This window comes from Grus americana, chromosome 14, assembly GCF_028858705.1.
Source record: "Grus americana isolate bGruAme1 chromosome 14, bGruAme1.mat, whole genome shotgun sequence".
In the NCBI taxonomy this organism is placed as follows: Eukaryota; Metazoa; Chordata; class Aves; order Gruiformes; family Gruidae; genus Grus; species Grus americana.
Window position 1 is genome coordinate 3,494,695 of NC_072865.1, and position 24,928 is coordinate 3,519,622.

General features: G+C 53.4%; 1 protein-coding gene across 4 annotated transcripts in view; it reads left to right on the forward strand.

Moving 5' to 3' along the window:
• The first annotated feature begins 245 nt into the window (after positions 1–245).
• Positions 246–24,928, forward strand: part of JADE2 (jade family PHD finger 2) — an 83,876-nt gene continuing 59,193 nt past the window's right edge. The window contains exons 1-5 of one of the 4 annotated variants that reach the window (XM_054841361.1): positions 3,075–3,313; positions 3,480–3,609; positions 7,351–7,408; positions 10,205–10,290; positions 22,681–22,838. In XM_054841361.1, coding sequence (XP_054697336.1) covers positions 7,351–7,408; positions 10,205–10,290; positions 22,681–22,838 — 302 coding nt within the window. In that variant the 5' untranslated portion in view covers positions 3,075–3,313; positions 3,480–3,609. Of the gene's footprint in view, positions 678–3,074; positions 3,314–3,479; positions 3,610–7,350; positions 7,409–10,204; positions 10,291–22,680; positions 22,839–24,928 lie in introns of those variants that run through there. The other 3 variants (XM_054841363.1, XM_054841360.1, XM_054841362.1) reach the window with 3 other exon arrangements.

Sequence of the window (24,928 nt, forward strand, 5' to 3'; positions counted from 1 at the left end):
TGTGTGCGCGTGTGAGTGTGAGTGCGTGTGCAGGGCCAGCGGAGCCGGCGGGACGCCTGCGGGGCGAGCGGGCTCCGGGCGTGCGGCGCTGGGGCTCCGGGCAGCGCCATGGGGCCCCGGCGGCCGGCGGGGGGGTGAGGAGCGGGGCGGGCGGGCGGGCGGCGGCACGGCCCGGGATGGGACCGGCGCTGGCCGCACCTGGCCCTGCCGCTGCGCCTCGGGAAGGAAGAAGGCGCAGGAGGGAAAGAAATTGAAGATTTGGGGCGGCCGAGGGGGAGGGTGGGGGGGGTGGAAGCGCCGCCACCATTATCCGTCCCCGCTCCGAAAGTCGCTTCCCCGCCTCCCTGCCGGAGCCCGAGCGGCGGCGGGGCGGGCGGCGGGGCGAGGAGAGCCTGAGGAAGTGCGGGGTAAAAAAGAAAGAGAAACAGGCGGGCAGGGCTCGCCCGGCCGCCGCGGAGCGGCCATCTCGGCTGGGAGCGGGGCCGCATCCATGGAGTTACCGGGCGGCCGCTCCTAAGGAGGGCCCGGCCGGCGCGGCCCCGGCAATGACACCGGATTGAGCCGGCGAGGGGGCTCTCCCGGCCGGGGACTGCGGGAGCATCCCCCGCCCCCCGCCTCCTCCCCGCCCGTAACCCGAGAGACAGCCTCAACTCTTGGAGGACACTCTCCTGGCAAAGGTAAAGGCTCGGCGGGGCTGGCGTCGGGAATGGGCTTATTTTGCAGCGGATGGTTATTTTGCAGCTCCCCCTGCTTTGCTTGTATTTATTTTTTTTTTATTTTTTTTCCCCTCCCTCCCCCCCCCCCCCCCCCCCGGCTGCGAGGCGGGGGATGTGCAGCATTTCCAGGGGTGGATTGCGCATGTTGGTCACTCTTGTTTTAAAGTGTACGGGGGAGGCAGCGGGAATGTAAACAAGAACTTTTAAAGGGTCTGCTCGCAGCTTCGCCGTTTTATTTTCCAAATTAATGACTGCGGCAGAGGCTGCCCCGCGCCCTGCCCGCCTGGGGGAGGGGGCGCGCACCGCGGCTCCTCGGGGCGATGTGCGGCACCGGGGGAGGGGGGAGCTCCGCGGGCTCCGGGGCTCCGCGGCCGGGCAGCGCTGCCGCGGGGCCGACGTTGGGGCCGGGGAGCGGCGGGGCCGCGGGCGCGGAGCGCTGCGCGGGGCCGGGATGGCGGTGCCCGGGGGCGTGGCGGCTGCCGGCTCCCGCCTGCCCTCCCTCCTTCCCTCCCTCCTTCCCTCTCTCCCTCCCCGCCGCTCCCGGCAGCCAGCCCCGGGGCTTTCCCCGCCACCTTCCCCCGCCGCACCGCGCCGCTGGGTCTTCGGGCTGCCGGGCCCGGGAAGCGGCCGCCGCCCCCCTCCTGCATCGCCCGGGCCCGAAAACATCCCTCGTTCCTTCCTCCTACCTCCCCGCCGTGGCCCTGCCGGGGGTCCCGCGGGGCGGCTGGCCCCCCGCCCCCTCCCGAGCCGGCCACCTGCCCCCTCCCCCGGGCTCCCTCCGTCCGGGGGGAGGCAGCGGCCGCCGCTCCGGCCCCCTCCCCACCTGCCGAGCGGGGCAGCCGCTTTGCTTTTAGGATGCGGGGCTGGGAGCGCCTTACCTGCCGCCCTGACCCCCCCCCGCCTGCTCCGCTCCGGGGGGTGGAGGCAGCGACCTGGAAGTCGGGATGCGCTGCAAAGGCGAGGGGGGATGCTGAATTGTCAAGCTCGGGCGCAGTTGGGGGGGGGGGGAATAAAAATTTCCATACCTGTGCATCCTGAGCGGTTTTTGAGTGGGAAGGGAAGGATGGCATTCACAGGGAAAATTCCCTGCTCCTTCTTTCAGCACCCACAGTGAAAATTGTTTACTTACGGGTTTGAGCCTAGACCCTCCTACCGCTGGGACATTTCTAAGAGGGGATTTTGCTCGGGAAAAAAATCAATGATCTCAGCCTTTCTCCCAGGGGTGAGGAGCCCGGCTCTTAGGAATGGTATTTGACCTTTAAACATTTATTGGCTACTGAGGTTAAAATAAGCTTGAGATGGAAGTAAAAATAGCTTGCAGAAAGGTTAAATCAAAGGTTAAATTTGTTTTTCCTAGGAAAATTGAGGCTGATGTCGATAAATGAAGGCTTGGAGCAAAGGATGGGAGGGTACACGTTAGGTCTGTAGTCAGGGAGATGCAATTCATTTAAAGTATTGGTGGCTGCTGATGGTGTTTGACACCAAGTTCTGAAAGTTGGTGGATAGGTGGTCCTCAAACTAAGGTATTTTAAATAAGGTCTGGTCTTTGCCTTTCTCTGGGTGTTTGGTACAAAGATCGGAGTGCCCATAGCTCCTGTTGATTTTCCTCTTGAGTTGCGGATGCTCAGAGACCTGCAGGATGGGGCAGCGGACTGCGGGCGAGGAGCTGTGCCCTGTGTCCCTGCCCTTGCCCTGTGTCCCTGCTTGCTCCCTCCTGCCTGAAGGCAGGGGTGGCCCGAGTGTCCGCAGTAACCTTTCTGATTACCTGTGCTCGTGTTTGAGCTTGCTGAAGGAAAAAAAAAAAGTATAATTAGAGGGTAACAAGTCAGAAAAGGCAAGCAAAGTTATAAATGTGAGTAGTAAAAAAAAAAAAAAAAAATCCCCTTCTAGATGTAGAAAAAGGCAAAGCACAGGAAGTAAAGGAGAGCTTGTTTTGTTTTAAATTTAAATGAGATTAAATTTTGCCTCAGGGGAGCCAAGGCAGCAAGCAGAGTTGCAGTGGAGGAGAAGAGGAATGGCTCTCCCTTCACCTGGGCAGTTGAGTTTTTGCTTAAGACATTGGAGCTGACAGCAGCCTGCGGAGGAGTCGGAGGGGCAGGCGAGCCCCGGCTGGCAGGGGCAGGCTCCCGCTGCCCAGAAAATGAGTGTTCCTGGGTACCAGGATCGTGGCTTTCTGCCTTTACACTTTGCAGGTTTACCAGGGAGGTTAAGAAAAGAGCAGCACGGCTTCCCTTGAGATGCGAGGGCTGTGCACCAAGATTTGCTGATGGGTCTTTTGGCACAGTCGATGCGCATCCTTCAGTTGAAAAGTTTGTTCTTCAGTTATTGAGAAATTGGGGCTCTGCCTGCGTCGGGGGATGCTGCTGTTCTCTCAGAGCCTCCTATAGCAGCGCTTGGCTGCAAAATCGTTAATGAGAAAAGGCAGTCTGAGGAGGACAACCCTCCTACAGCGTAAAGGCTGGGACCTTCCAGCTCTCCACCCTTATTATACTTTCTAACAACCTGCTGGTATTCCTAGACAGAGCGAAGAAATAGTTAACGCTGAGGGGAAGCATTGAGAGCAGCCCCTCGGCTCCACATCACCCGGCCGGGCGCAGGTGATGGGACAGGGGGTTTGGGAGCGGGGGTCCATGGGAGCGGGGGTCCATGGGAGCGGGGGTCCGGGCTGGCCGGAGCGGTGTGCATGCCGCTGGGGGCACTATTTTCTGTTTGTGTTCCTATTTCTGTGCTGGAAGAACAAACAGGGAAGTGGTTTTTCTGCAGTCTCATTGCAGCTCACAAACAGAGCACAGAATTCAGCCGGTGTTGCTCAACTGTCACAGCGTCAGAGGTGACGGCGCAGGGGGACCGAGCGCGGCGCATCCCTTAACGTGCGGATGAGCGCTGGGAAGAGGTGATGACCAAATACTTCTTTTTTACTGCAACTTCTGCAGGTTTCTGTGCCTGTTCCCTGTGTGCACAGGCACGTATGAATTTCTCTAGTTTGCTTGCTACAATCCAGAATGGTTCATTGTTGCAAACAGCCCCTGCACATGGTGCTGTGATGCCACCAGGAGCTCCAAATCCCACGTGGACTTGATGTTTGCAGGGAAACGTCGGTGGATTCCCCAAAGCGCAAGGATGCCAGAGGGGTTTGCAGAGGGCGAGGAGTTCGTTGGAAGCAGTTTGTTGGCTGAAAGGCTGGATGAGGCATTTTGGTGTAGTGTGTATGGGAGCATGCGTGCGGTGAGGAGTGTCCAGGTGGGACAGGAGCTCAGGATCTGGGCACATACGTCTCCACGCGTGCTGGAGAGTACCGCTGCCTTCAGTTCTCCCACGTTGCGTGGGCTGGGCAAAATTGCATCTCCAAAAACTCTTCTTCAACCTTCCCCTGCTGCGAGGCAGGACCAGGCAGCCTGAGGCCATCATCTCAATTTTACCGCGCAGCTAATTTGTCCGAGGCCCCAGTGATTTACATTTGTTTAGGCTGATGGAGGGCCATCATCTTCCTTGGTTTAGCATTTATCTGCCTTTCTCAGCTCGAACAAAGGCAATGCTGAACATGTGTTAGTTTGCAAGCAATTCTGGTTTTGGGTTTCCAGGCATTAGCACAGGGCTATGCCTGTGGATTTGAGTTGCAGACACTTCAGGGGGATGTTCATTTGTTTATAAAAGAAACCCACATCTGTTTCTGTTTGAATTTTTTAAGCAAGCATACATAGAAACTTTTCTCTTGGTTTCTGGCTCTGTAAAAGCAAGATTTTGGGCCAAGTTTGACCTAACAGTGACCTTTTCAAAGTATTACAAATTTTTTTGGTATTTGTTTATGACTCTAATAATGATGCCATGCGGAGAATGGGTCAGTTAAAGGTGAAATTAGCTTCTCATGTGAAAAAAGGATTAATTTTGGAGCAGAAGCCGTATTTTGTGGAGGCTTGAAATTGCTTGAGTAGCACACCAACTGAATTGCTCCTGAGAGCTTGCTCCGTGCGAAGCTTGTTGGGGCCATAGGAGTGCGAGGGATGGGTGTCGGATGGGTGTCGGGAGCCCATGGCTCACCCAGCCACCATCAGACTTTATAACCCTGTGCTCCAGCTGAGGAAATGGCCCAATTACCCTTCTTCTACAGTAAATTCCTCTGTTAAGTACCGTGCAGTTTACTACTGTTTGGCTGCTCAAGAGGATGAGTCCCTCAGAAAACAGCATCTTCTTAGCCGCTGCCTGGAAGTTAACCATTTTCGGAAAAGATCTGGTTGAACTCTGTGGTTTTGGCCCCAAATTTTCCTTCCTTCCTTTCCTTCCACACAGTACCTGGTGGGGCGTTGCGTGCCATCCCCAGGCGGTGGTTGCCTTTCAGTGCTGCTGTGTTCGGAGATGTCCGTGCTTTGCTCAAGCCAGAATTTCATTCAGAGCAGTTTAATGCAATCTGGTTCAGAGGATGCTGCCTTGGATCCTGCCAAACAGTGGCAAAATGGTTTACTCAAGTAGAGCCACTATTTTACCTGCGATGTGAACCACTTCTATATGTGAATATAAATTCCTATTGTTCTATAGTGAGCGGGTAAAGGTGGGTTGTGTAGGTAGGAGTAGGACAGGGACCACGTTCAATTAAAGGGATGATCAGTGCATCTTCTCACATATATATCAGAGGCAAAACCAGTCCCAGTATCCTGACACCGATGCTGTGCATTAATCATAGACCTTTTCCTCTCCCTTGGAAGGAGAGTGATGCCAGTGACACTGTCTTGCTGTAAAGGCAAAGATGGGAACTGCTGGAAATCCCACTGGCTATCAGTAGCATTCCTTTGCTTCAGCTCTGGTGTTTCTTTTCCCCAGTGACTTTGGCTTATTTAATCTCCGTGACTAGGAGCTCCAGAATCAATAAAAGCATAGCTCCAGCTTTGTGCTCCAAAAGCCCGTTTGCCATTTCAGACCAGTGTGAACCAGTTAAAAAGGTTCAGGTAGAATTTCCACTAAAAGTAAGTAAACTGCAGTTAGAGCTGTCTTCAATATCATTTTCCCCAAGCAAAATCTAATGGCTACTTGGAACAAGGCCGTTTTAATAACATGTTTCCCCTTGAATCACTGGGGGAAAGTATCGATATTGCCATATTCTCAAGGAACATTTTTAATCATGTTTTGACAGGGCAATGCCTTACCACAACACTGATAGTTAAAATGTTTATGATACTTTGTCGTATTATCCCTTATAATGGTGCGATAAAACGTAGCACGTATATTGTAAAATACAGGCATTGCAAGGGTTTTATATGCTTATGTGGAACTTTTCCTGTTGTTCGGGGGGGAAATGGCTTGCTCTAGCCTGCTATCCAGTCTGTGTGCTGGTGGTACCTGCTGCGACCGAACCACACAAAACTAGCGGTTTATTATCATTCCCGCTTAACCGTTTGCGGAAGCAGTAGTGTATATGCCGTGTTAACACTCTTAGATTCTTACAAAATACCTCAGGAAGCACTAGGAAGATTTCCACGGGATTAACATTGTTTCCTGCGGGTGTATTTTAGCTCCCAGCCTGTTGGATAGTTGTCTGGTCCAGGGGTAGCCCTTTCCATCCAGAGCTCCTCAAGCCCTGTACTGGGGGCCACCACCAGCCACATTGGTAAACTGAGGTCTCCAAAAGTTAAAATCTCTTTTTTCTTTGTTCTTTTTTTTTTCTTTTTTTTTTTAAAGTACCTACTGGTACAGGTACTTTACTTTCAGCTCCAAGTGCTCGGTTCCTGAGGGCTGAGTTCGGGAGAACCTGCTGATTTCAAGCAGTTCTGTGGCATGTTCAAAGTCACAAAGCAAATCAGCAGCCGAGCTTGAAACGGGTCTCCTGTCCTCCTAATTGATGCAGAGGTACCTGCTGCCGCGGTTTTGTCTCCGAGAGGATGGAGCCGCTTGCTCACCCCCCCCGGGAGCTGCGGTGCTGGCGGGGGGCTGCACGGCTGTGCCGGAGCAGGCAGAGCAGCTCTGGGTGATGGGAAGCGTGCTTTAGGCTTGGCTAGCACATGCTGGCTCTGAGACAGATACACCAGAAGTCTTAAAAGAAATAGATACCGCCTGAATGGGAAGATGAGTCAGTGGGTAAAACCCCGGTCTCATTGTACACGGGGGTCCTCTTCAGCTCCATGGTGCTCGGACTTCCCCCTGCAGACATACTGAGAGTGCACATAGTTTCCATTCTTCTCTCTCGGCACTTCTCAAATTTACAGCCCAGACGGCTGGTTTACAGGATGTCTTTTGTCCCGTCCAGCAGTGCCGTGGTCCATGGTGGGGCATCGTCTGCCGTGGGGCATCCTCCCGTATCCTCCCTGGCGATGCTCTTGCAGAGGGAGAGCCATTTGGTTGCGAATCCTGCTTAGGCAAATTGCCATGCAGAGCTGAGCTGAGTGATCAAAGTGTACTCACTGTACCTCCTCGGAGCGGGGAAAGCTGGTAGAGAAACACCGACACTCTTAAAGTTTTTTAAAAAGCCCTGTGACGATTGTTTTCTTCCTTTTTTTTGAAGCCCCTGGGTAGTTGTCTGTGGTGAGGGTAAGTACCGGCTGGTGCTGGGGTAACGCGGTGTGCAGATATTCAGAGATAACAGTGATTTGGTGCTGAGATGAGTTTCCTGGGCACTATGTGTAATGTTCAATTTCTTTTGTTACAGATGGAAGAAAAACGACGCAAGTACTCGATCAGCAGTGATAACTCAGACACCACTGACAGTAAGACCTTTAATTCAAGGCTTTGAACGAGATAACTAAGTGATTCACCTCCAGCAGGGAAAACGCTTGAATAATTACTTTGCAAAGAGTGGAGGAAACTGCATTTACTGGGAAGTCTCTGCACAATGAATTGTGTGCCCGGGCTGGGTTTGTCAGAAATGCAGCAACAAGCTGATATCAATTTAAACGCCCGGCTGTGGCTCCTCTTAACTGATGAGAGTGTCTCCCTCGTGTGAGGAGTCTGGGTGAGGGAGAGCTGCTGATTGCAAATCTGCTAACGAAGCAAACACCCTTTGTAGGCAAGTTGTCCTTTCCTGTGAGCTGCAGCCTGAGACCGGTTGGCTCTTGACTGAGTCGTACTGGGGGAAAGGGAAGTTTCTGCTGGAGTCAGGGTAAAACCAGAGCCGCCTCGTTCCCTCTTCTCGCAGGCTGAAGGGTGATGTGGGAAAAGGGATAAGGCTCAAGCCAGCAAAGCTCGCAAGCCGACGCTTGCTTTTCAACATCTACCTCACTTCATCCTCATTCAGGAAAGCACAGGAGCATGTGCTCAACAATAAACATGTGCAAATGTGCTGAATTTTGGCTATAAATAGAGCGCTTTCCTCTCCCACTTATTCCAGGGTTTCACCCACTGCAGACATACCGCAGAGCCTTAGTGTTCGGTTCCCTCGAGGCACGAGTCTAATCCCTTGTCTGGGCTCCAGAGTTTCCTACTAGTTGCTCTTGGTTTCTTAGTAATGTCACAGTAATTTCATCTGGGCCGTGCTGGGAATTTGCTCTCCACACTTTACAGGATCTGGCTGCTGGATATCTGAGAAGGAAAGGGACTTTGCTAAAGACACTAAACTTCTGGGCCTTTTCCTAACAGGATGATGGGGAGATTACAGGGGGTTATGGAAAGGCTGATCTTGCTGGGTTTGGCTGCCGTTCCCACAGCTTTAGCCAAAAAAATTGTCAGCGTGAGCGCAGTTCGCACTGCTACAGCCGACGGGAACCTGCTGTTTGGCTGCCGGAGGGGACCCCCGTCCTGCTGGAACCCCGGGGGGGGTCTGGGGGCTGAGCGGTGCCTACAGAAAGTGATTCAAACTCTGTCAACACAGCTCGCTGCTTGTAAAATAAAACATTTCTATCTCAGAATGGGGTTTGTTTTGGAAGCCGTGCTCTAAACTTCCCATCTCCTAATCCCCAGGTGCTCAAAGGCTTACCAAGCCGAGCCATGCTAGCTGGCTTCTCTGCCTTTTCGGGGCTAAGGCATCTTTAATCACGGTATTAAACAATGTGGCCTTATCTCTATTGGGCTTGGATATTTATGCTGCAGGTGATATCTAAGCTGTTGACAAATGCTCTCCTGCAGGATAATTGTAAACAAAGTGATGACCTTCTTTTTTCTGCCTCCGCCGGGAAAGGATGGTAGTGGCACGTTATCTAAGTCTACGTGGTTGTAGCACCGCGTTGTAGCTTGAGAAGAGGGGGCAAGGTGGAAATTAGTGACTCAATCTCTCAGTATAAACTGTGGATCTGCTGCTGGAATGCTTTGAGCAGCTTGCCAAGTGAAGCGGTGTTTCCCGGCAGCTGCAGCGTAGGGACTTCTGCTGTGGGCTACGCGGTCCTGTTACGCACTGAAATGATAAAAGCAATGCATTTATGCGGAGCCCACTTTTAATGACATCTAGCCTGACACTGCGGTCAGGAAAACAGCTGTCTTGGGAACGACTGATGCCATCAGATCTGATCTTCATTTTATGAAGTACAAGAAAGTGGGTTTATCAGGTAAAGAGTGCAAGGTGAACTAGTGCCTCTTCTCCTGCGGGCAAAAATAGGCATGTGGGATTTATCTGGGCTCGTGAGGGACTCAGTTGCCTGAGCTGGCAGAGGGAGGGACGTTTCCCACCCTGGTGGTACTGCACCCAGGACAGCCCTGGTCCCTCGTGCCAGCTCAGCTCCTGGCCAGAGCCCCTCCTGAAGTCCCTGCGTGCGTGGCTCCATCATGTTTGGCAGTTGCTTACATGCACGGTGGTGTTTCCTCCTGTTCAGCCATCCACGGATAAAATCAGTGTTAAACAGTGTTGCACCCCCACAAAAACATTTTTTATATAGTGGAATCTGGAGGGGTCCTGCTATACGGAAGACCCAACTGTCATCGTTATTATAAAAAAATTCCCATAATTAGTTTATTATTATTACCAAATACATACAGCTTTTTTTTTTTTCTTTTTTTAAGTGACAGTAACACACGTGGGTTGGAAGTAACGATTAATAGTATAATGGTCCCAGCACGTTTCAGGCTTTAGCTGCCCTTGCCTTGTGGAGATGGTAGTGGTGGTGATGGTAATGCTCCAGACAGGATGATGAGAGTCCATTCATAATACTCCTAGAGTAAAGTAATCTTAAATCCCAAAGCAAATATGCTTTTACTACCGAAAAGTGTAAAGAACATTTGCTCAGTGTGTCCTGTTGTGTGGTTCCTGCTAGATGCTGAACTGCACACAGCTGTGGAAGTTCCTGGCATGGACAGAGGAGTTTTGCCCAATTTGGTTCATTATTTTTGACTGTGGGATCTGAAGTCCTCGAGCAGTTCAGATGCTTGTCTTTAGGTATCCTTGTTAGAAAATTTCGGTCTTATCTCCTTAATTGTCATTTGGCACAAAAATAATGCCATGTCAAGGTATTATCACCTCTTAGCGTTGACCCAAAGTGGTGGTTGAGGCTGTAGTAGCGGCAGTGGGTCTGGTGACAAAGATGTGGACAAAACTTAGTCACTTTTCCAGGTGACGTGTCTCTGTTGCCTCGTTGCAGGTCACACCACGTCTGCCTCCAGATGCTCCAAAATTCCGAATACCAAATCTACCTGGTCACGGCAGAAGGAGAAGAAGCCCTCTGAGGTACGTGCTTAGGCTTTTGCCAAAGGAGAGTTTTCCCCTGGGGCCATACTTGCCCAGATGTGGTGGCAAGCAGCATGCTCACAGCTGGCTGTAGGCAGAGGGTGCCAGGACCCTTGGAGAAGCCACAGCCCACCCTGCGGAGCCACAGCTCCCGCCGGCTGAACGATGTGCCAACCTCAGCTTCACATTCAGCTCTGCTGGGAGGGAGCAGGCAGAGGTACCCAGCGGGCATCTCGGATGAAGGGTGGGGGGTCCTTGCACCCACTCCATTGGGGTCCTCGTGCCCACTCCATCCCTGTGGATGTAACGGGAAAGAGGTTGAATTTGGTGGGATTGGGAAGTCCTGCAGTATCGAGATGGCTACATGCTGAGGGTCCCCGATTTGGGTGCCCACCTGGATGCCGTTTCATTAGTCACAGCACTGATGCCAGGGGAGGGTGGCTGGGTGGCGTGGAGGCTCCTCCCCGTGCGTAAGCGGGAGGCACAGAGCGCCGTGCAATGAGGGACAGCACAGCTGAGTCGGAGATTATCTTGTGTTGGTTTCCTCCTGTCACGGGGCTCGAGGGCGTTAAGCTGAGGCCGGTGGCGTTTGACCTTGCTGCAGGGGTTTCCCTCGCTCCTAGCTGGTATGAGCAGCGCTGCCCACCCCGGGGGGCATTGCCCAGGTTGCCCCTGCCAGCTCTGCGGTGCAGGGTCTGGGACGGGGTCGGGGGGAGTTGCATTTCCCCAGGACCCCGCTGGAAGGGACGATGCTGTGCCTTGTTTTCCCTCGCATGCCTCGGATACATTTCCACTAGACGTGGAAACTATATTAGGCATGAGCTGCTGTTGTAGCAACTGCAGTGTTTAGCGGTGGTCATCTTCATTTCAAGAGCAGCGTGAGCAAAGCCAGAGGGACATTGTTCTCACATTCCCCTTCCTCTGGACCGGGGGCCGGAGTCAAACAGAGCTAAGTTTAGAAGCAGGTGAAGCTGGCATGGCTAATGCCAGGCTCTAAACTCCTTCCCAAGCCCCCACATTGCTCCTCTCCTGAGGCAAGCACAAACCTCTCTAACATCCTCCCTTTGCGTCAAGCTGAATAGAGATTTTGAGGTTTTCCTGTGGTCACTGCCTGAGTACAGCTGCGCTTAGTTCTTAGCGGTGTGACAGATTTACATTGATATATCTAACACGTTGGCAGTGGACAGGGACCTAAAAAGTCCAAGTTGCTCGTGCCTTGGGTAAAGAGAGGGGCTGAAAAGCTGTTAGATAATTGGAAACACTCCAGAGAGCAAGGAACCAGGGATGCAGATGTCACTGGCTGCTGACAAGGCTGTCGGAAAGTTGCGCATTAGGGCTGGTAATGGCATTTTTTTGATTATAGACGTGTCTCTTGAAATGGGTGAGGGGGTGTATTCTGTGCGCTGAATCCCCATTGAAAAAGTGAAGCGTTTAGGGCATCTCCTCCCCCTGGGACACCGTTACCCTCCCCCTGAAATAACTGCCTATCCCTGTGCCTGATGTGTCCATAACGGCGTCGGATCAGCCGCGTAGGTGCCTTCAGGAGTCCCGCGGAGATGCCCGGCGTTAGACCTGGTTAGATGGGCGAGGATGTGACTCGTGTCACCGACAGTGCCACATGTGCCACCCTGCTGCTGCCCAGTAAAATCTTCCTCTAGAAGAGCATGCGTTGGGAGATCTCTTTCTGCATCACTGGTACAGACACGCTTTTATCTTTAATACGAATTAGTTTTATCAGCCAGCTAAGAGTTTACCTGGCTGCTAAGGAACTTACTGGATATAAATCCAAGCCAAGACTCCAAGTGAAAATACTTCTGCGCTTTGTGAAGGATGTGCAGACCCAGATGGAAGTTTTGCTGCTCTACAACAGCTGGAGTGAAAACTAGATCTCAGTCCACGGCACCCGGGGAGACGTCAGATGTGGGACCGCGGAGGCCAGGCTCATCCCTCTGCTTCATGCTCCGTTATGCCCAGAGGATGGTTCTCAGTGAAATGTAGCTCTGGAACAAATAAAGTGGAGCAAAAGCTTTACAGTGTCCAGCTTAGCAACGGTTGGGACAGAAAGTGAACCCCGGTGACGTATCTCAACTGAAACTCCAGGGGAATTTGGGGAGGCGATGTGTAATTACTCAAGTTGGAGTTTGGCCAGGATGCTCAAGCTGACAAGCCATCTTTTACAGAAGCGTGGTGGGAACCTGAGCAGATGGGACTGGTCCAGATCTCAGCTTCACTCCCCTTACCCTGCATCTCCCCCGTGGCTGCTGGCCTCTGGGTCTGCTTGAATCCAGCTCCAGGTGAAACCCAGGGGTCTGGAGACCGTGGACTGTCCCTGGGGCTGGATGTAGGATTGCAGATCCGAGACCCCCAGCGGAGCACGGTAATGGTTTGGAGGTCACTCCGGTGAGTGCTGGTTTATGGATTTCCTCTACGACGGCATCTTCCACGCTTCTCCATGAGTGACCCAACTTCTGCCCTTACCGCGAGCACCCGTGAACATGCCTGGTCCATGTGTGGGATCCACTGCCCGTCATCTGTGAAACGCTGCAGGGTTTGACATGTCCCAGGGGATTTCTTGCAGGAGCCCTGGAGGGTTTCAGGCACAGACTGGGATGGAGCAAGTACTGAGAAGTGTAAAACATAAACCACACCACTGTCAAACTACTTCACATGAACTGGTGAAGTACCTTCCTCTTTGCCATCCCACTGAGGATGGAAACCGTAGGAGGGTAACAGGGAGGGCACAATGAATGCATTATCAGATGTTGAACCCCCCCGGGCGGTGTGCCCCAGACATTTTGGGGCTGGAGAAGCCTTTTCAAATGGTAACTCAAACTCCAGGTTTCTTGTAGCTTTATGAAGAGCTGAGCTCCTGTCCAGGTGCAGAGGGTCCGGGCACATCCCGAGGGACGGCGGTGCCAGAGGACGGGCTGGGGGACTGGGGGGTTGTGTGTGTGTGTGGGGGGGAACTGCCGAGCTCTCCTGCCCCTCTCAAAGTCGTGTCCCTGTTTCCGTGCGAGCTGCGGTCTGCATTCCCCCTGACAACCCGAGCAGGAGATAAAAAAATCAAAAGCATGAGTGTTACATAGTTATTAGCCAGGTCAGGGGGTGATGTTTATTATGAAAGACTCTGTGAGAAGGGATTAACTATACACATTAAAAACCACCCGATACGAGGCATCTGGAAAAACAAGCTTCTTAACATGGAAAAGTACTGAGCTGTTTGTAAACATCCACCAAGGGGGCCATTGCCAGGGAGGGTGATTATATTTATCTGTCACGGGGCTCTGCCCGGGCTCTTTCCTGACGTGTCCCAGGCACCAGCCCTCCGTCCCGGCTGCCTCCCTTGCAGAGCTGACGGTTGTCCTCCCCTGCACCGCCTGGGCAGCGGAGATCTGGGGGCAGAGCCCCGGTGTGATGCCGACGGTGCCCCAGGCGTGGGCACGGCTCTCCTGCCCTGCCCTTGCCCGTAGGCAGAGGATGGGTGTGTGGGCAGCTGCCAGCAGCTTCTTGCGTCTGCAGTGATAGCAGGCTACCAATCTGGTCATTTTAATTAGTCTCATTAGAGCTCTCGTTTGTCTCTGAACCTGGCCTCAAATGGAGCGTGATGGCCGGTACCTGTCCCCGGGTGCTGAGGAGCCCTGCGAGGAGATGCTGGTCGTGCTCCCTGCCCCGGGAGCTGGAGGGAGGGGGCAGTGCTCGCTCAGGTCCTCCCTGTCTTGGATGTTGAATCTGCAGCAGGGAATAAGATGTGCCTGAAGTATGGATTTCTGCTGCTTTTAGTGGCGCATTAGTGCAATCCTGCCCCCGGCTACGGGCTGCTGGGGATATGAGCGCAAGCCTCGCTGGTTAGACTGCAGTCATCAAGCCCTCTCTCCTGTTTTCTGACAGGGAACAGTTGTCAGTGTCTAAGGAGAGAATCTAAGAACAAGGCAAGTGTGTAATGATAGTCGCCGGCTCTATCTGCCAGCTCCCAGCCATCAGCAGCCCGGGGACTCCCTCGGATGCTGTCTCTGAGTCACGGCGTGTTAGTCATTAGCTCCTGAACTATTTGGGATCCGAAACGCTACCCTGCCATGAGTTGCACTGCTCGAATATACTCTAGGGGGACGAGCAGCCCTGCTTTTTTGTGCAGACCACCCCCCTCCAGCCGTCCCTTTTCTAAGCCGAAGAGCCCGGCGCAGTCTCGGCTCTCTGCGGGCGCTGCTCATCTCACCGGACATCCTCATCGCCCTTCTCCTTCGGTCCGGACCTTCTGGAGGCGAGGGGACCGCAGCTGCAGGCAGGGTTCAAGATGAAGGGGAAACCACAAATTTATACAATTTATGTTATTTTCTGCTTGCCTTGTTTAGATATTACTTCTGTGTTTTGAAAGATGTCTTTTTATATCCCTTTACAAGAATTTAACCCTTTTAACAAACCTCCTCATCGTTTCCCTTCTAAAAAGTTATTCTTAGTGCATTAGAGCTTGGGGTTTTTTCCTGCGGTAGGTGTATAATGGCCCAGTTTGATGGGAATTTAGTCCCTGGGCTCTCCGTGCTTGAAGAAGGGGTTTTATGAGTATGGCCAAGCAAGACTGGACATGCTTTTACTGGGCTGGATGAGGAGAAAATCCGTCCCTGTTGAAAGGTTTGACTGCGGTGGCTTTGTCACTTTTCCCAAGCCGGCGTGGGGGTAATGGATTAATACCATTGTCTTCTGAATGCTGAGAAGGGCCAGACAAAAATGCTTCTTGTTCCTATTTTAAATTCTGTTGCTCATTGAATCTTTAACATTCAGCATTTCGAGAGGAAACAAGACTAGATGAAGAGATAGCAGGCTGGCTCCCAAATGAACATGAGAGTAAGTATTTTTTCCCCACAGGCAGATAATATCACTGCTTACAAACACTCACCAGGCATTGCCGCCTTTCAGAGCCTCGCTACCAAATATTGCCGCTCGTCTCGTTTCGGAAAAGGCTGGGAAAATGTGATATAATGTCAGGGAAATAGGGCTGGGGAGTGGGAGAGGAGCGGGGCTGGGCAGCCGAGGGCTGCACCCGCGGAGGTGCCGGCTCAAGCTGATACGAAGACAGTTTGTACAACCAAAAACTATTCCCGGGGCTCCCATTGTTCCCGTTGTTTTCTCTTTCTCTAAAAATCCTTGTGACTCATGAGCTACAACAAACAATTTTATGCTTGAGAGGGTGAAGGGCGCTGGCTGGAAACGAGGAGGGAGCCCTGCAAACGCAGCTGGAGACTCCCCTGGTCGCGGTGTGGATGGAGGAAGAGAAGGGGGTTATGGCTTGGGGGGTGTACATGGGACACGGCTGCCAGGCCGGCAGTCGGGGGGGATAAAAGAGTGGTGAACCAGAAAACCTGTTATCTCGGTGTCAAAAAGCACTCCCCCATCCCTCGTGCGGTGACCCGCTGCTGCTGGTCCTTCAGAGCGACGCTGGGAGCACCACCCTGCCTGCGCTCGCTGCGGAGAGGTCGTCCGTGCGAGATCCCGCATTGCTGCGGCGGGTGCGAGGGTGTCGGGAGAGGGTCGCAGATTCGATGGGTTATAGGAGGGAACGGATTCAGATGTGAGACTGCGGATGCAGGCTGTGGCCAGTCCCTTCCCTCCTCTCCTGTCCACCCTCTCCCTAGGGAGCACGTTGCGCTTTCCAGCATGCACTTGGTGTTGAATGATGGGTTTAATTTCTAATGCATTTCGTACTAGCACTTTGCAGCGTGGAGTGCTTTGGAAAGGGGGTTTTTTTTTTTGCTAAAACTTCCCAGGGATACAGATGTTTTTGTGTACAGACAAAATTGCATCCCATGCTGGGACCAGGAGCCGGGATGGAGCTTGTTCCTCTGCCCCAAGAGCAAGGTTTAAAAGCCCCGAGGTCAGCTGGGCGCAGATGCAGGGGAAAACGCGTAACACAATTCCTGCTGGCTTGGAAAGCCTCGCGCGCGGGGACCCGGCCTGCTGGAGCCCATCTGTGTTTGGCTAAAAGCCTCCTGGTCCCTTCGGAGCCGGTTTTCACCCGGGCTGGTTTGCAGCAGGCGCCTGGAGCCGGCGGCCCCGGCTGCGTACCCGTGTCGGGTGATGCCGAGGCCGTACCGCCTTGCCGGGTGCGATCATCCGCGCCGGATCCTGCGCGGCAGTCCCCGGGCTGGCTGCTGTTTTAAAAGCTAATTAAAACCAGCGCTAGACGAGTGTTTCTTTTCGTTTTGATTTAAAGCCCAAAACAGATACAGCTTTTTGGCTCTCGCCCAGGAGCTGGTTTCATACAAGCGGAAAGTCGTTACCGCGGGGTCTGAATTTGATGTTTTCGGATCGGTATTTGGGGCTGAGGGGATAATTGTCAGGCTCAGACCTACAGCACAGTCACTTGAAAAGCCGAGTCCTTGACAGAGCACGTAAAGTGGGAGCTGAATGGCGGTGAGATTGCCGGGCCACTTTATTAGAGGGGTTTGTGAGTGAGTCAAAGAGCCTGGAAATGGATACGAGGATTGCGCACAAGGTGCTGGAGAGGCTCAGACAGGGGCTGGTCGGCCACGGAGGAGAGACGGAGGAGGAGGAGGAGGAAGGAGAAGAATGCTGCTGCAGAGCGGCGCAGCCTGGGAGTCCTTTGCTGAGGGTTCCTGACGCATCACGACGTGCCCGTCGCGGTGAGGCACCGCGTGCCACGGCATCTCCGAGGGGCGGCTGTTTCTGTCTGAGGTTGTCCAAGCGTTGGACAAATTGCTGCTGGTCCATGCGAGAGCTCGTGGCGATGCCCAGGAGCCGTGCCAGGGGTGCGAGGAAGCGCTGCCCGGCTGCGTCTGGCGGGTGGAGCAGCAGATCCTCTGCGAGGTGGCATGGCCGATGCACGAGGCACATGTGGCTCAAGGAGGAGCCGAATCCAACTCCTGCCTTGCAGGTCTCTGCCATAACCACAGGAGTGTCCTTCCTGCACCAGGCTGGAGCAGAGTGGGGGGTTAGGATGTGAAAATTGGAAGATGTGTTACATTTAATTAGCTCGAGGGGATTTTTTTTTTTTTTGAGAGAGAGATAAAATCAATACAGCTTTTGCTTTACAACAACAAATTACAGAAATAACAAAAATATTGATGTATTGTTAGGGAATGCGATGGCTTTGGTGTCCCAGTGACTTTTCATGTTCGTGGACCGCCAGGACCGGCTGTCCTGGGGAGGCTGTCAGTCCAGCACCGCAAACTGGCAGACTGAAAGGATGGGGCAGTAGTAGAGATCAGTAATACAGGCTTGCCTGTTCGGAGAGATGTGAGTGCCAAGGGTAACTTAAAAGCTTTGCAGACCTTGGAAATGGAGCCATCCCAGAGCGGTTGGATCCACAGGACCAGGCTGTGGCTGGCAGTGGTGGTGCTGGGACAGGAGGGGTGAGCTCAAGTCCGTGACTGCCCAGTAGTTCTTCGGTCCTGGGAGCAATAATCGCTTAGAAGTTGTTTCTTACACAAAAAGATCTGGACGGGACTGTGTATGTGATCAGACAGCTTCTCCACGTGGCTGGTGGGACAGCTGGAGCAGCAGGACCTCTGCGTTGGTGCCCTGAGCTGCTGGGGGGAGGTCGGTGTCCTCCGTGGGCTGCTCTGGTAGAGCCCGGTCCGTGATGTGAGGTCGGTGTGATCGCACTGGGAATCAACCTCGTGTATGAGCGACATGGGTGCGAGCAGGGAAAGCCAGCTGGGAAGCCGAGACGTGGGGGTGATGGGCTGAGGAACCTGCTGCATCGATTGCTGCTTTCATACAGCGCTGGGTGGTTTGCTGCTGCTGCCTCGTCGGGTACGCTTGTGCCGAGGAGCCGTGTCTTCAGGAGTATTTTTATCAATTCTTACTCTTTATCCATCGCCGTAATATCCAGGCACCTGCATTTGGCATGCTATAATCCGTTGCTCCGTGGGCAGTGGTGAGTGCTGTGGGACCCGTGGTGGGGTGCAGCATGGTCCTGCCATGGGTGCTGGGGCTGGCGATGGGGAGCGAGAGGTGTGGCCCCTGGCAGGAGGTGCTGGATTCACCTCCCTGCTGCATCTTGGGGGGGGGAATGTTGGGCACCTCCCTTTTTTCCTTTTCCTCGCTGCGCCCTGCTGTGAAGCACTCTCCTTTGCTCACCCGCGCGGCTGTGAGAGCAGCAGGACTGGGAGGGAGTGTTTCTCCATGTGCCTTTCTTCTGCTTGGGGGTCTGAGACTGCACGAGCACGCCGACCCCGGCTCCTGTTCCCTCTTGCTTGGATGCACAAAGGCAAAAATGTCTTGGGATTTTGCAATTTCATGTTCTTTTTCCCCATCTTTAAAGCTGATGCTAGCAAAGGGCGAGGCTGGCGCCTGGGCATCGCTGTGATGCATCTCCGAGCATCGCAGAAATCTGCCTGAGGTTTCCGAGCAAGCAGAGGTAATAAAGTGCACGTCTTGGTTTGGCCTTCCCTGTCGCTGGCAGATCGATAGGCAATAATCCGGATGCCGCTGCCGAGCTGGAAGGGGAGGACGGAGCCTGGCCGGGGCGGTGGCGGGGGGAGCAGGGAGCGGGGCAGCCTGGCCTGGGAGACAATTTGTCCGCTCCTGCGGACAGGGAGAAACAGTAAACACTCCTATTGAGGGAAAATTGCTTGTTTTCTAGTACCCAACTTTCTCTTCACCACCAGGTCCTCGGTTCATCAGTGCCCAATTTATCCTTTATTTGGTTTTCATAAATAATTCAGAGGAGTTTGAGTAGAATAATTGAGTCTTTTCCCAACCCTAATCCCAGACAATTCAAAACAAAAAGACATTTAGATTACAATTTGAGCGTATTAGCTGTTGGGAGATTTCCAGACAACTGATCTGCTTTCCTTTACAATTTCTGTGCTGTTCTATCATTTCCGAAGTGTTCTGCTTTGATAGTTAATAATTTGAGCATTTCCAGTTCTTCATGAAAAGACAGAGGTATCGCCGTGATAAAGTGCGGGTGTGCGTGCTGCCGTTGGACGGGCGAGCTTATCTGTTTTCCAAGAAGGACTAAATAAATGAAGTACTGAGATTGCAAATCCAGCCTGTGATGTGCCTTATCATCTTCAGGGAAATAGATACAATCGTGCTTATTTGGCTTAAAATTAAAATTAAGCTTCTACACCGATGTGAGCTGAAAAGCCAGAAGGGATGAATTTGGGGAAGCCTTAATGCAGGAAAACACGAGCCTGGGATCCACACCATGCAGAGGGGAGAAATTATACCCAGGGCTGATCCCGTTGCTGCGTTTTCCAACGCAGAGGCTGCGAGAGACACGTGGCGGTTTGCCGGAGGGTTTTCCATCTGCCGAGGATGTTGGGAAGCATTGGTGAGGCTGGTCCTGCTGGTTCGGAGCAGCGTGGGATGCACGACCAGCTGCCCGTGGGATGCTGCCGGGGCGCCTGGACCGCCAAAGCCCCGACCCCAGCAAACCGCTGAGAGCGCTAAAGAAATTATCTAAGTAATAGCTATAAGCAAAGCAAAATCCATTTAGTTTCTGCCACGAGGATCAGATGGAGCTGTTTTATTTCCTGCCTGTGGATGGCAGCTCTTGGGGGGGACCAGGGCTCCCCAGCCGTGCTGCCGGCTCCTCTCCGGGCTGGTTCCACGACACGGGGCACACGTTGGTGCAGGCTCCTCCGTCTCCCTCTTCATTGGCAGCAAGAAGGTGATGGGCCAGGCGTTGACATAAACCTGCCGTGGCCACCCACCCCTCGTGTTACCTCGGAACAACGGGGCCCGTCACCTCTCGGGCTGTCGCCTCATGCTGCCTTTGCAAAAGAAAGTGGGGATCCTTGTTCGGGGTGAGGCTCTGGAAAGGGCACTGCTGCGGTGGGTGCCAGTGCCCCGGGGAGCGGGGAGACCTCTCGGGGCAGGGTAACAACCCACCTGGACTTCTCTGGGGGCCAGTTGCCCTGGAATGAGCAGTCCCACGTCCCCCGTCGCCGCTCCTGCGCTGGCTGCCAGGTCTTGTGCCCTGCAACGGGAGCACGAGCGTGCCTGCTGCCTGCCTGCGGGGCCCTGCCTGCGCTGCCAGCACCACGCTGGGCGGGTTCATGGAGGAGTCGTGTAAATTGGTGTGCCATGAAAGGGTGATGCCGTGCTCCTGCATCCATGGCATTGAAGGGGTTGTCCTCAGGAGGCAGCTGAGTTGGTGACGAGGGAGGTGGAGGGCACGTAGGTGTCAACAGGGTCCAGTCTGGGGAGTTTTGAAAACCTGTTGGATGCCCAGCACCTTTGGAAATCATTCCTACCTGGCTTTGCCCACAGATCCTGAGACCGAGTGTCTGCAAAATAGCGTTTTCTGTAACAGTTTTGCAGGTGGAGCAGTGTAGGTGTGCTGCGATGCTCCTGCCCCAGCGCTGGTGGCTGGACAGGGAGGTGGCACTGGACCCCCCCCGCCCATGCTGCCCTCGACCACGCGTGGTCCAGACACGGGGGAGCATCTTGTCCACCAAAAGCAGAGTGGTCTGAGGTGGGGAGGCTCGCTCGGGTTTATGTTGTCCTCGTCCGAGACGGGCACCAGAACTGGGTAACGGAGATGCTGTTTGCCCGCGTTGTGACCCTGGCAATGCAGGGATGTCAAGAACGGGGCGTATTTGTACGCTGGTTTAGAAAACGAGCCACAGCAGGGTTACTTTGCTTGTTTTGATATGCAGACACACAGCACTGGAAGGACTATGACATCTCCCGTATCCTTTCTCTTGTTTAATAACATCTATCTTATTTATTTTTTTTAAATTTCTCACACTGGCAGTGTATTAAAAGGTTACAGTGGCGTCTGTACCCACGCACTTGTAGCACATAGAAACTTGAAGGAACCTGATCTTTCTCAAACTGAGCCTAATTCTGACTGTAATATGTAAGCTGTTAATTATGTTTATTGAAGGATGCGCCGAGACTGTGTCTGGCCAACTCAAATCAGGTTTATATAGATGTACTGAAAAATGTCTCCAAGCAGATGCATCGGGAGGAAGGTACCAATAAAATTCAGACAGGTCCCGACATGAAAAAGCTTGTTTATGTATTGTATTTAACTCTAATTGGGTTAGCAGCTGAGACTCTGAGGATTAAACAAACTGACCTAAATACTGGTCTCAGTGGTCTTAGTTAATGTCTGGTTTGCTGTATCTCAGCCGATTTGGTTTCCCAAATACTCTGCAAAGCGTGTTATCTCTGTACCGAAAGTGTAAAACCATATTGTATCATTTATTGTGGTTCTGACACAGCAATACTCATTTGGAGAATAGACTCCGCGAACAGATTAAACTGTGTCTGAAGAAAACACCTGATCCATCCCGGCCCCGCAGAAGGTAGCTCAGAAGTAGCAGGGATGGAGTGGATGGAGCGAGATGGTGTCCAGGCATGATTGCTGGCACCGTCGGTTATTACTTCAGCTAATAGCAGATGGTAGAGAGGAGAAATCATCCATTTTCATTTACAATTTATTTTTATGCTGCAAGAGGCAGGATTGCTCGAGTCATTGCTGTCAGGCAACCCTCTGGATGGAAAACCTTATTTACCGTGAGGGATTTTTTTGGAATGAGTTTTTCATTGGTAGTGTAGTGGGGGAAGACTCTGCAGGGCCAGAAGTGAGATGAAGAACGAGCCCATTCACTTTCTGAGGGGCTGGAGGATTTTCGTAGAGGAGGGGTCCAGCATCGATCTCACAAGAACTTTATCGGGTCGGGAAAAATCTCCGTGTGTTTGGCTGTGCGTGTGTAAGCAGGCACCTAGATCACCATTTAATTGGATATTTTCCAGCTCTAGCGTAAGCCGTCCTGGCTTTATTTTGCCTTTGGCTTCTCAGTGTGCAATCACCACTGGAGCAGTCGAGCCCTGCTGGGATACCTTCTGCTTTTGGCTGTCCCCGCTCGGGGTAGCGAGGTGACGCCATGGGGACACGAAGGTGCTCGGGGCAGTGAGGTGGATCTGTGTTTCCCACAGCTTCATTCATGTCAAGAACAAAGACAGCATCATGTCCCCCAGCAAGGCTGAACGTGGAGAAGCCCGGTTGCTGTACATCCCTTGGCGTTTGGAGTAGATATTCGTGTGGCTATGTTAAAACCTTGATCCCCTAAGAGAAAGTAGCCTGTAATTTCTTTAGTTTAATATTAATTTTTGGTCTGTGTCAGCTGAGCTTGCACTTGGGGGGGCTCAAACTCTCAGTGCTGCCTGGCCAAGCATGGGCAGTCCCTGCCTGCACACCTTGTTCTCCCCAAATCCTGCCCAGCGCTTGTCCCGGAGGTGACATAAAGTGACCCCCCGAAGCCGTGCTGTTAGGGACGCAGGCACCCGCCATGCTGTCCCTTGGGGACCGTATCCCCAGGGCACCCTCCCCGGGCGCGCGTGCGCCCAGCCTCTGCCAAACCTGCCGGACCCCTTCACCCTGCCTGTTGGATGTTTGTTTTTTTTCCGATGCAGGTTTTCCGTACGGATCTGATAACGGCCATGAAGATCCCCGACTCCTTCCAGCTGAGCCCCGACGAGTACTACGTCCTGGCCGATCCCTGGAGACAGGAGTGGGAGAAAGGCGTCCAGGTGCCGGCGAGCGCCGAGGCCATCCCCGAGCCCGTGGTCAGGTAAGCGAGCGGGGTCCCATCTATGGGGTCCCCTCCATGCCTGGCAGGGTGCACACCATCTCGGAGAGCACGTAAAGGGGGTGCACGGGACCCCAGGCTTGCACAGGGATACATGGGGACCTCCCGCTGCACCCTGCCGTGGCGGCTGCTTTCTGAAAGCCCCTCTTGTCCGTGCCCGGCTTTTCTCGGGTGGCAGTGAGGAGCCCTGCCAGGCAGGCCAGCTCCTCGTTTTCTCTTGGTCGGGGAATTTTAAAAAGACCTGATAAAATCAAGGGGAGGATAAAAAAAATACCAACAGAAAACCACCCAGAACGTCAGCTTCTGCCTGGCTGGTTGATGCATCTCCGTCTAGAAACACGTGGCTGTTCTGCTGGTTTTTCACGGCAGGGGTGCAGGTGTTGGCCCTTAAATTAAAAACTTCCCTCTTTACCATGTAAGCTGTTTGTGCGTATTGGAAACGTGATGGGCGCGCTGAGATTCAGGGCTTGGAAAAGGAGCCCAGCGAATAGACAAGCATCTCCTGGACCTGGTGGAGATGATGTCTGTCGGCCGAGGTCGGTGTCTCGTTAGCTATTTTAAAATAGGGAACTGAGTTTTAAAATAGACACTTAAACAGCTGCTTGGGCAAAAAAGAAACTTGGGGGAGCTGCTACCCGTTCGCTGTGCGTGGGGGATTATCCCAGGGCGATGGCCGAAGCCGTGGGGGAAAGTCTGGTGCTGCAGGTGGGAAACCGGCCGGGTTGGGAAGGGACCTCAAAACTTGCAGGGTTGGACCCAAAAACTCCCAGGGTTTGGGGGGACCTTTGCAGCTCCCACACCACTCACTTCGTGGCGTGCAACGCTGGGCACGCATCCTGCGAAAGCATCGCGCCGGCGTGATGCTGGGGCCGCGCGTGGGAACGGGGCGGCTGCGGGAGGATGCGTTTTGCCGAGGGATTCGGGCAGGGCGTGAAGCCCAGCGGAGGTTCCGCTTGTCCAACAGCAGCTGCTGCTGCAGCTGCCGACCCTGCTTCTGAAGTAAACTTTTGTGTACGCTCCCCTTCCTCCCCCGGGGGAAACAGAGAAAGAAATGAAACTTTAATGAGTCTGAACACATCAAAAGGGAAGTTGTAAAGGGGGCTGTTGAGTTGATTTAATCCTTGGGAAAAAAAAAAAAAAAGAAAAAAGGAGAAGGGGGGGGAAAAACCCCTTTGTGTGGAATATCTTTTAGTTGTCTTTGATAGCTGACTGCAGTCGGGACTCGCGGGCGCTCTGCTCCCCAGCTGAGGGCTCCCACCAGTGCTATTTCCAGCCGAAAAGTGATAGCTCGGCGCTGCCTGGGCCGGCGGTGCCCCTGAGAAGCAGCCTGAACCGCGGGCTGCCTGCGGGCACTGCTTCCCGGCGTGCTGTGGGATGGCGTCGTGCATCCCAGACCTCTGAGCTGGGGGCTGCTGGGGCGCAGGGCGGGCTGCAGACGTGCCCCTCTGCTTTTCTCCAAGCCCTTGTTTGCGGGGGGGGTCCCGCCTGTTCCCACGCACTGGTGCGGGTCATCCCTCCCAGCTCCCCATCCCACCCTGTCCCACTCCGGCACCAGCCCTTTCCCAATATCTTTCACATTTTTTCGGACCGCTGTCGTGCCTCCTCTCTCCTCCAGACTGAACAGATCCATTCATTTTAAGTTTCCATCAAAGGTTGTGTTTTCTGCAGCTGTGAACGGTTTTATCACCATCTTCTAGGCTTCCCCTGGTTTTGCCCGTGACACCACAGGGACGTGCCCACGGGCTTCAGAGGGGACGTCAGACACTGCACCGCAGCCTGGCGCTGCCCACTCACCTTGAGCTTGGGTTTCACTTCCACCATCAGATCCTCCTCTGAAGAATTTCCTAATTCTTGGGGTTATTTTGCTCCTTTGATTATTCTCAAGCTCGGTGCTATTCCATAACCCTTGATGAATTGCCTCTTGCAATATTTCCAGCTCTTTCTTCAATTCCTCAACACCGTTTTGAGTTCAAGCCTTGCTCTCCAAAGAGCTTGTGACTTCCCCTTCGTCAGAGTTAAACTCAGCAGAGTAAGCAAGCGTACCCCCATGTCTGCATGAGGAAGCCTGGCCC